Source organism: Hibiscus syriacus, unplaced genomic scaffold (genome assembly GCF_006381635.1).
Source record: "Hibiscus syriacus cultivar Baekdansim isolate YM2019G1 unplaced genomic scaffold, ASM638163v2 tig00001644_pilon, whole genome shotgun sequence".
In the NCBI taxonomy this organism is placed as follows: Eukaryota; Viridiplantae; Streptophyta; class Magnoliopsida; order Malvales; family Malvaceae; genus Hibiscus; species Hibiscus syriacus.
This window is the reverse complement of record NW_024061878.1, coordinates 4,775,407-4,786,863: the sequence shown is the minus strand read 5'-3', so window position 1 is coordinate 4,786,863 and position 11,457 is coordinate 4,775,407. Positions and strand designations below refer to the sequence as shown.

At 33.1% G+C, this 11,457-nt stretch overlaps 1 protein-coding gene across 1 annotated transcript; it reads left to right on the top strand.

Moving 5' to 3' along the window:
* Positions 1 to 4,892: 4,892 nt before the first annotated feature.
* LOC120130292 (transcription repressor OFP13-like) lies at positions 4,893 to 5,435 on the top strand. Its single transcript, XM_039147547.1, has one exon. It carries the CDS (start codon positions 4,893 to 4,895, stop codon positions 5,433 to 5,435), a length of 543 nt encoding a protein of 180 aa, XP_039003478.1.
* Positions 5,436 to 11,457: the final 6,022 nt, after the last annotated feature.

The window sequence follows — 11,457 nt, the reverse complement described above, 5'->3', positions numbered from 1 at the left end:
CTCTACTATATAGATTTTGTAGATTATTACTCTAGGTATACAAAAGTTTATCTCTTAAGATCCAAATAAGAAGCTGAACAAACCTTCTTGATTTACAAGGCAGAAGTAGAAAATCAACTTGATAGAAAAATAAAACGAGTTAGATCCGATAGAGGTGGTGAATATGGTTCTAACTTTCTTAAAGAAATATATGAAAATATAGAATTATTCATGAGTTCTCTGCCCCCTATTTCCCACAATAAAATGGTATAACCAAAAGGAAAAATAAAACATTAAAAGAAATGATGAATGCTCTTTTATTAAACCCAGGCTTATCAAATAACATGTAGGGTGAGGTCGTTCTTAGTGCAAATCATTTTCTTAATAGAGTGTCTCATAAAAACTAGATTTTACCCTTTATGAACTATGGAAAGGTTATACCCCTAATTTGAATTATTTGAAAGTGTGAGGGTGTTTAGCTAAAGTAGGTTTGTTTTCTTTCAAAAGGAGTTTATTGGTTCTAAAATTGTTGATGTTGTTTTCATTGATTATGCCTTGAATAGTGCCACCTATCGATTTATGTCTTTGCATGATTATTCAATATGAATCTAGAGGTTCAATCTTCTTTGAAAATATATTTCATTTGAAGAAATCTTTTTTGTGCATAATAACTTACTCCTTCATTGTCAAACAAACATGCTAGATATATTGATCTTGTTAATGAACCTAGGAGGAGTAATAGACAGAAAACTACAAGTAATTTTGGTCCAGACTTCCTTACTTCATTTATTGTTGAACTTGATAACTTAGACTCGATTAATGATTTTGTAGCTCAGGTGTTTTTAATAGATGATGATCCAACAAGTATGATGAAGATGTTAATTCTATTGATGCTACTTTTTGGAGAAATGCAATTAATGACGAGCTTGAATCTATATTGTCTAATCACACTTGGGAATTAATGGATTTACCTAAGGATTGTAAGCCCATTAGTAATAAGTAGGTATTTAGAAAGAAACTAAGATCATATGGATCAATATAAAGGTATAAGGCAAGACTAGTTATAAAGAGTTCACTCAAAAATTTGGAGTTGATATTTTTTTATACCTATTCTTCTGTGACTAAGATTTCTACTATTCATATATTGTTTTCCTTAGCTTCCATTCATAATCTGCTAGTACATCAAATAGATGTCAAAACAACCTTTTTAAATGGTGATTTAAATTAAAAGATCTATATAGAGCAACCTCAAGGATATACAATTCCTGGAAAGGAGGATAAAGTTTCTAGACTCAAAAAAATTTCATATATGGTCTTAAAACAAGCTCAAAAAAAGTGATACGAAAAATTTCATAAAGTTATTCTTAGTTATGGTTTTATAGTCAATAGTGTTGATGCATGTGTGTACACAAAAATGTTTGATTCAGATTGTGTTATTATTAGTCCATATGTTAATGACTTATTACTTTTTAGTACACACGTCGAAGCCATTAAGAAAACAAAGAAGTTGTTCTTATCTACCAGATTTGAAATGACAAATTTAGGAGAAGTGGATGTAATATTAGGGGTAAAAGTTAATAAATCTGATAGGGTTTTTTAATCAGTCTCACTATATAGAAAAAGTATTAAAGAAGTTTGATACCTTTGATGTAAACCCCGTGAGAACCCCATATGATTATAGTATATTTTTTTAAAAAAAATAAAGGGAGTTGTGCATCTCAAACTGAATTTTCCAAGATTATTGGAAGTCTAATGTTCTTAATGAACTATACTCAGGTAGATATTGCTTATGTTGTCAGTACACTAAGTAGATATAATCATAACCCAAGTAGCTAACATTGGAATGCTCTTAAGCACTTATTGAAATATATTAAAGGTACTTTGACTTGGGGTTTGCATTTTATTGGTTGTCCAATAGTTCTTAAAGAATATTATGATGTGAACTAGGTAACTGATAATGATGAGGTCAATTCTACTAATTACTATGTCTTCATTTTGGGAGGAGCATCAATTTCGTGGAAGTTTGCTAAACAGACGTGTATTGCTCACTCGACCATAGAATTGGAGTTTATATCTCTTGATTTAGTCATATAAGAAGCTGAGCGGCTTAGAAATCTACTCCTAGAGATTCCTTTGTGGGGGAGGCATACACCTCTCATTTCCTTACTATGTGATTCACAAACAACAATGTATGTTGCTCAAAATCAAGCCTATACTGGTACGAAAAGGCTTATTCGGATAAGACATTAACATGTGAGACATTTACTAAAGAATGGTGTATTCTCTATGGAGTATGTGAAATCAAAAAGGAACCTATCTGACCCATTAATTAAAGGGTTATGTAGGAAAATGGTTCTTGATACGTCGATAGGGTGGGTCTTAAGCCCATTGATTGAATATAGTACACTATTTCCTATCCATATGGTGTACTGTGTACAATTGAGGTTGAGTCTTGAACTCTTAATGGATTCATGGCCCAGGTTTTGGTTGGTCTAGTGAGAAGGACTTGATGAATCTACCAACGTGAAAGGAGGAGCTTATGCTCTTAATGTGTTCATAGCCCATGACTTGGGTTGTCCTTGTGAGAAAGACTTGATGAATTCATCAAATATTAATTGTGAGGTTGAGCTTACTAAATACTCTTAATGATTTCATATCCCTGATTTGAGTGTTTATATTAAGATAGACTTGATGAAATCACCTACGAAACTGTGAAGGATTAGTCACCTTCTATGAAAAGTGTTAGGGACATTTTTCTAGAGCACTTACCATTATCCCAAATTATGTTGGCTATATTTTTTATCTATTACAGAACTCAGTTGACGAAGAAATCAACATGTGCTTTGAGTTTACTCTTATCTTAATAAGTTCCAGATTCGTTCACTTGTTAAATAGAAGAATTGCTCATTTCACTATGTGTTAGTTCTGAATACGTTCACTAATACTTAAGCATATAATTTTGTATTGATCTTTTCTTGTCTTTAAAATCACTTTTTAGACAATGTTTTGCTCATTTACATTAGCATGGGATTGTAGATAATGTAAATTTTGAGAGTGGACCATTTTATTGTGGTAAAGGATTCAAGGGAGAGTGAGTCGTTGCTTGTGGTGAAGGATTCAAGAGAGAGTGGGTGGTTTTTTCATGTAAGAGATTCAAGGGAGAAAAATTGTTATATTTCCCCTTTTTGTTCCAATTTTACCACTATTGAAAGCCTATATAAAGAAGGCTAATATACATTATTCTTCACTCATCTTTTCATCAAGTATCTCTCTATTCTTTGACGATCATCACTAAATCTTACGAATTTCCTTTATTATTTTCTTTTCTTTTTAAAACCTTATTAGTAAATTAATATCATTTATCTTCTGATCCTTTTCATATCTTCTGGCTTTTAAAAGAGTAATCAATTGAGTTCCAACTTCCTATTTCGGGTGTACGAAACAGGGAGCACTATGTTAACCTTGGAGTCAATCGTACATTTTTTTCGATTACACCGTTAGGACGAATTCACTTTTAAGGTAGTGGACTACCATGGTGTAGTAATAATTTTTCTTATTCGTCTCATTACATCGTACTTGTCAGTGCTAACTTATTTGTTTTGCAGTACTTAGTTCTTACATACGGTGCCAAACTGAAATTTTGATTTTTTTTTGTAAACAAAAACCATACTATAATTTTGTTTTTGGATTTTAATCCTATTATCCAACATATTTTACTCAATTTATTGTTTATAACAGAAATCATTTAGAAATAATAATATTGTTACAGATTTTTGTTTTGAATTTAATTTTTAATTTAAATTCAGTTATTTAATAGAATCAACTGATAAAATAAATGGAATTAATTTTTTTTTTTTTGTTAAAATGATTAACCTTTTGATTCATTTACTTTCCACTATAAATAGGTTAGTTTAGACACAAATAGACACAAGTTACAACTTAGAACTTTGGAATAGGAAAACATTAAGAAAATTCCTTCCAAATTTGTTCTTTTCGGTGATAAAGAAAGGCAAGATTGTGTTTGACTGGTCATTACATTGTGCTTACTATTGTAATCGTTTGTTGATGTATCTTGGGAGATCAACATCCAACGTTACTTAAAGCACCAAGGAGAGGGTGAAACTGTTCATACAGGCCTCAAAAAATTTTATTCTTCTATTTATCTGACTCTACTCACTAATTCCATGTCTACACACGAGTAAACAAGTTTATTCTTTTATTTTAATTTTGTATTTATTTTGATTCGTTTGATTTATATAATAATATTTGATTATTATTATTATTTTATTTTTCGGACTAACATTTTGTGTAACAGAAAGTCTCCTATCTATGTTATTGGTGGTGATGAGGTTGTTCACTTAGTCAAGTGGGTTCATTTAGTTATTTGAATATAGTGGAGGTTGTGAGATGTTTGTAAAAACAAAAATTAAAATTTTTTTTTTGAAGGTAAACTAAGTATTAACGTTTTTGTTAACATTATCACATCATCAATTTAACAGGGACAATAGTGGAATGACCATTTTGTTATAAACTGATAATACTAAAGACAAATTTGTTATTTTTAAAATTTTAGTGGAGAAAATAAATACCAATAACTTGGACTTGGAAGGGATATTTCATCGTATCTTCGGTCATGTGTGTATATCATCATTTCTATTAGCTGTATTCCATTTACGACTTCATTAAAGTTGTCATTTTTTTTCAGACCGAACAAACAAAACATTGAAACTTTAACGATCGAGTTAAAACCAATAATGAAGTCCACATGAAAGTTCCCCAACGAACTCTCCTCTGTTTTCCACCTTACTCATTTACACACGATAAATGCTGCATTTAACTCGAAACCCATATTTAAAAAAAAAAAGCATGAAACTCAATCCAGTGAAGTGATCAATTTTGGAAGCTCGATGAACATGAAATTTCCAGCCATCTGCAAGAAGTCCAAAGCCAAAGGGTCTTGGAAACTATCTCTTTTCAATCCCTTGAAAGCCATTTCCTTCATATCCAAGCCCAAAACCCTGAAGCATTCAACCTCTTGGTCTCAGTTGTCTAAAGATTCCGGCGAGCTGCTCGATGTGGCTATCGAGGCGCTCCGATCGAACCGGCTGTTCTTCGAGCCCGATACCACCAGTTCGATACTGGAGGCAGCCAGGTTCCCTTTCAAGGACTGTGTGGCATTGGCGTTAGAAACGGTGGATCCTTACATGGATTTTAGAGTTTCAATGGAAGAGATAGTGGAGGCTTGTGAACTGAAGGAACAGGAACATCTAGAGGAGTTATTGGGATGGTACTTGAAGATGAATAGAAAGAAGAATCATGGGTTTATAGTTGGAGCTTTTATTGACATGTTTGTTAGTGTAAATTCTTCTTCTTCTTGTTCTTCTTCTTCTTCTTCTTGTTTTATCTCTGTCTCTTCTTCAGCTTCTGCCATGAAAGCGTTCCATCACCTGAGCTGAGATGGGGAATTTAGCGTCTGTATGCATGGCTTGTACGATGAATTATGATTTTAGTTCTTAAAGAGTTCATATTAGCATATGATAGAAACCAAATTCCAGTATTTGTTATAACCTTGAATCTAAAAATTAGCTTTTTAAATGTCTGAAAAGTTTAGAGTGACTTTATTCTAGAAAATATAAATTATTTTCATTTATATTTTTTTGGCTTAAAATATCTTTGGCCCCTGATGTTTCAAAAAAAACCAATGTGGCTCCTATCTTTTTTTTTAGTTTTTGGCCCTCTAACTCGATAAAAGAAACCAATCAGGCCCTTTGACTAACGGAAACCTTCATTGACCAAAATTCTGTTAGTTCTTGCTGTTATAAATTTGATAAATTACACCATTCATCATTTAACTATTTTCTTCTCTTTTATTTTGGACACTAACTCTAAACATTTTCAATTTAAAAAATCCTAGAGACTTCAGGGACTAAGGGTGTAGTTAACTCATTTTCCTCTATTTCTTCCACTTCGTCGTGCACTGGACTCTCGCCTTTCTCCCATCTTTATTTCACCGAAACCCTGTTGCTTTCACCGAAAAAAGAACTGATTCTTGACCCGTATATTATCGAGCTTGATTTTCCTTTTTTGTTAGTACTATTCTCAAACGTGTAATTCAACATTGAACTTCCCCTAGATTTAATCTTGTAGTCGCTTCTTTCCGACGGGCCACCGCACCGCCTGGGTTGAAAATGGACGATCATTTAATGGAGATCATCGGCACATATTGAGATCCCAACATCGAACTCGAATCGCTCAAGGTTCTTTGAAGCTCGTGTTTGGTTGGCTCAAATGAAAAACGGTTGTTGTTGCTCCTATCACTGCTTTGAACCCGCTTGTCTTCGTCGAGCATTTTAAATAGCGATCCGCGATCAATAACACTCGTCCAATAATAGCGTCCAATAACACTCGCTATGGACGCAATCGTGATAAACACAAAATAAACGAAACCACGACCACGACGGAGATTTGAATTCCTGCTTCGCCCATAAAATATTGGTACCCGGTGGTGAGGAACCCATTTGCATATACAACGGCATGCTCCTCCTCGAACCGTCAAACAAATTCAACCCGATGTTTAAAATCCCTTGCGGCTGATCGGACGGTTTCCGGATCTGAAGCGCAACGAACCTCATGTCTAGCTCAAATTCAAGGCATTGGTGGCTCGACGACGTCTTTAAGAGATTCCCTATGATGATCCGAACGGTCCCGTCGTGGATATCACGGAAACAATGGACGGCGTATATTTCGACCATGACGGCGGACGTTTCACTGGATAAGAACTCGTCGTCGACCCGGAAAATGAACTTATCATTCCACGTCGGGTTGGTGTGGCCTTCGGTGTCGCTTCGGGTCGTGAGCTTCCGTTTGGGGTTGACCCAAACCACGCAAACGTCTTCATTCCGCGACGGACGATGGGTTCTAAATCTTGAGCAGATATCAAGTTGAGTTCCAATAGCCGGAGCGGTGTCGAAACATCCATAATCAGTGACGACGAAGTAGAAGAAATGGGGTAAAATGGGTTAACTACAGCCTTAGTTCGTGAAGTCTCTAGGATTCTTTAAATTGAAAATTTTAGAGTTTAGTGACCAAAATAGAAGAGAATAAAATAGTTAAGTGATGAATGTTGCAATTTACCCAATTTATAGCAGCAAGAATTAACGGAATTTTGGTCGATGACGGTTTTCATTGGTCAAATGGCCCGATTGGTATTTTTTATCGAGTTGGAGGGCCAAAATCATTAAAAAAACGATAGGGGTCACATTGATTTTTTATGAAACTTCAGGGGCCAAAGATACATTTAAGCTTTATTTTTTTAGAAAATATATTTTTTTGTTATAAAATTAAAAAATAATTTTTAAAAATAAAAATATTTGAAATTTTGAAAATATAAAAAATATTTTTAATATTTTCATTAGAATTATTTTTTCTAATACTAAAATGTAGAAGCTAAAAAATAAGATTAGACTTCCAGACTTCACTACCCAAAAGTTGCAGTAAGCTATAAATAACGAGTAGGCTTCCTCCGGTGGCGTTGAAAAGGTTCGGGTCCCAAATGGCAGCAAAAATGCCATCTTTGCCAACACATCAGCAACTCTATTACGTTCCCAAGGTACATGCACAAATCTCAGGTTCTAGTTCCGACTGAATAACCGCACAATATATGGCACCAACGACGATACTCGATTCATCTTCTCTCCTTTAAAAAGCAGCTTGAAAACATCTTTACTATCCACCTCGACCACAACATTTTGAAGCTCGAGTTCCCTTACCATTTCAAGGCTCGACAACACCCCCTACAATTCAGCTTCCAAAACTGAGCATCTCCCTATAGCCTTCATGAACCCAACAATCCAGTCACCATTAGAGTCACACACCACCCCACCACAGGTTGCTTTCCCTGGCGTGTTTTCCCTAACCCTGTCAGAGTTCATCTTGGCTCATCTTGTTTATACATGCATCACAAGGCTCACATTAAAGGAGGATGGACTAACTCTTCCAATTGACCAATACGTCCAAGCTTTGGAAAAGAAGACCAAAACATCATCACACTTGCAATGACATTTTGAATTATATTCAAGTGTTATTTTGTCGATATGTCTTATTGAGTTACGACCGACTATCTCTTAGTTTTCTAACGGTTCTTGAATCGTATCAATCCGATATCGAGAGCTTGAGATACATCCATTTTAGTGAAGACATTTCTTCTACGGGATTAATATGTGATTTTGTAAATATTACAAATTTTCAAAAAAATTATTGATTATTTGTAATATAATTTAACATAGGATGATGCATTATCTTTTAGGATTAGATTTATTATTTTATTAGAAATTAAGGTAGAGTTAAAACATTATCTTTAGTTTGTTATTATTTTATTATGAATTAGGATAGAATAAAAAATTATCTTTAATTTATTATTATTTTATTTAGTAGTTACTTATATTCATGGAACTTTTTACCCAATATAAAGGTGGCTTCATCCACCATTGTAAATTAGATTTCTTTAATTAATAATATAACAAGAGTTTGTTTTTGCAAGTGTTAATTGCCTTGTGCCTTAGAAAAATTCTTCATCATCAAGTTCTTTCAAGTTTTTCGTTAGGGAGATATACATACTTCGATTTGCCTTTTCATTGCGATTAGGAGAGTTTGTTAGAACTGATTATCGAGTTTGACTAGTAAATTGTGGTTAGGAGGGTTCGTAGGACACAAATCAATCGATTGTCATCATCTTCATAAACCAAGTTTGTGTTAACCTCATATCTACCAGGAAAATTTTCAATTTCATTTTTTTTCATTAGATACATTTATTTTTTTGCAATTTCTTTTACATTTCTTTAATGTATAGTTTATTATCTTTCTAAAGAGTATTTGTTTGCTTGATTCCGTGTTAGGAACAATTTTACCAAAAGCCCCAATTTGGCTAAATTATTCCTATTTTATTACATTTGTTGTCTTCTTTTTATTTCATTATCTTTATTCTATTTTTATCTTACTCTCTTGTCCAATTTTCCAGCAACCTAAACTACCGTAAACCTTAATTCTCGTGGACACCATCCACTGTCCACCTCCCACTCTTTGATCGCGTATAGAACTTTTTAGGTTTGATTCTTCAACAAAAAACAACGTTCACCACTTCGAGGTCATCCCTTTAACAATTGATATCAGATTTAGATCAATTCTTGGAGAGGATTAAGCATTTTTGCTTGTTCTTGAATGCATCGACAACAAGGTACCCCAACAGAGCTTGTTCGCAATGATTAATCGTTTTAGGTTCTTTTTATATTATTTTAATTTATTTTCAATTTCTTCTTATTAGTTTGCTAATTTTTATCAAAAATAAAAAATCAGAAAAGAAAAGAGAAAAAGGTAAAAAAATATTTTAAAAAATAAAATAAATCCAAAAAAACACAAACGAAGTAATTTTGAGTTGATTTTTTACAGATACATTCTTCATCCCAATAGAAATATCTAGCCTAAAATCCAGGTCAATCGTATATAGAAAGCCCCCTTTCAAAACCATCGTTTAAGTTTGTTTGGCAGATTTTAGGGTTCCTCATTGAAAATTTTCCAAAAATTTCTACTAAATAAATTTTGATATTAAATTTACATGCTTATTCATCATACCAAGGGTGACTTCCAGTAAAAAAATCAGGTCATTTGGACATCACCAACCCTCTCAAAGAAAGTGATCAAGAAAAATAGATAGTTTTTGAGTTCATCGTTCAACATGTTCTATCGAATACTACTAAAGATGTTTTGATCTGTAAATTTATAAGCTAAAACTACACCATAGAAAGAAATTCAAAAAATATTTCAAATTTTTTGGACATCAGCAACCCCCTAAAAAATGTTGCTATATTTGATCCTACGTTTATATGTTTTTCGGGTTTGATTTTCCTACTTTTTTTATTCTTATATTGCTTTAGGTTCTTTTTTTTTTGTTTTGTTCCTCTACATCATCTAACACATTTTTGTTCTTGTGTTGTTGGATTAAAAGATTTTGCATACTTATTATTCCTTATTGCCTCGTTCAATTGGAGTCATAACATTTGTTTGACTTCTTAGAGCATTCTAAGTTATTTTTTTTCTTTTTTAGTGATTGAAGTCCAACATGAACATTATAAGACTTCTTGGTAAGAGAGTTTTAAAAAGTACAAGATCTGCTAATTTTCCTTTCGAAGTATTACTTTCTTGGAGTGAATTGTGAGGTTTCTTTTTTTTCACTTTACATTGTTCTTTTGAGTGTTGTGACTTTCATATGGTAAAAGGTGACGTTGACGCAATTCAAGGCCTTATCGATGCTATTAATAAAAAATGAATGTACTTAAATGTCATTAAACAACAACAAATAGTTGCACAAACAACTCAAATGGTTGATCTAAATATAATAAGAAGATAACATTCAACCATCAAAAGCTCCACAAAACCTAATACAACGAAGGCATTAAAAACCTAGGCTTCTAATGCCAGAACTCTTTGCTAAACCAAAGTTTACAATCCCACAATTCAAAGGAGACTATGATCCAAATATTTACATCAATTAGGAAAGCAATGTTGACCTTATGTTTTATAATATGATTATCCTCTAGAAGAATATGTACCGTTCATAACCATGGAATTTTCATATTATGCACTCACATGGTGGATGCGAACAAGAAAAGCTATTCATGATAGAAGAATTCATGTAATCATTTCATAGAGAGCACTTTGAATAGCCTTGAGAAATCATTTTCTTCCAAAACACTACACCTGTAAAGCTAAACAGATGCTTCGAATACTAAGACAAGGTCAAGGTTCTGTAGAAGCTTACTACAAGGAGATGTAATCCTTGCTAAAAATCGTGTAACCATTAATAAAGAAAAAGAAGATACAGTGACTAGATTAATTGCCAGTTTGAATGAAAACATAGTTTATCTTCTTGACTTACATAAGTATGAAGGCCTTGAAAACACATTAAATAAAGCAATCACAATCGAAGCACAACTTCAAAGGAAGTTCCTATTAAAAGACAATTACTAAGGTACTTCAAATCTTTCCACTTCTTCGTCTACTCTATCTTTGACCAGAATAATGAATTGGATACTGACATCAATGAATACAATGTTAAAGGCATTATAATGGAAGATATCGATGTTCAACAAAACATGCTTCAGTCCCTTACACCAGTGAAAACAAAAAATGCACTTGAAATTCATGTGATGACATTTTGTGAGGAGGGTGGGGAAACAAAAAAATGAAAAAAAGGCAAAAACAAAAGAGGTCACTACTCACAAAAGCCAAAAAAGTAATGACCTACGGGTCGTGAGTAAACCAATTGTGAGAACAACGAGTGACTCAAAATCAATGTGTGAGAACAAAAGAATTGCGAGAGAACATTCTTCACAAAAAGCCTTTCATCATTGTTCTCTTTATGGAATCAATTATTTTGATTTTTAACATTAACAAGAGTGTTATGTATGGCTCATAAAAAGTCTC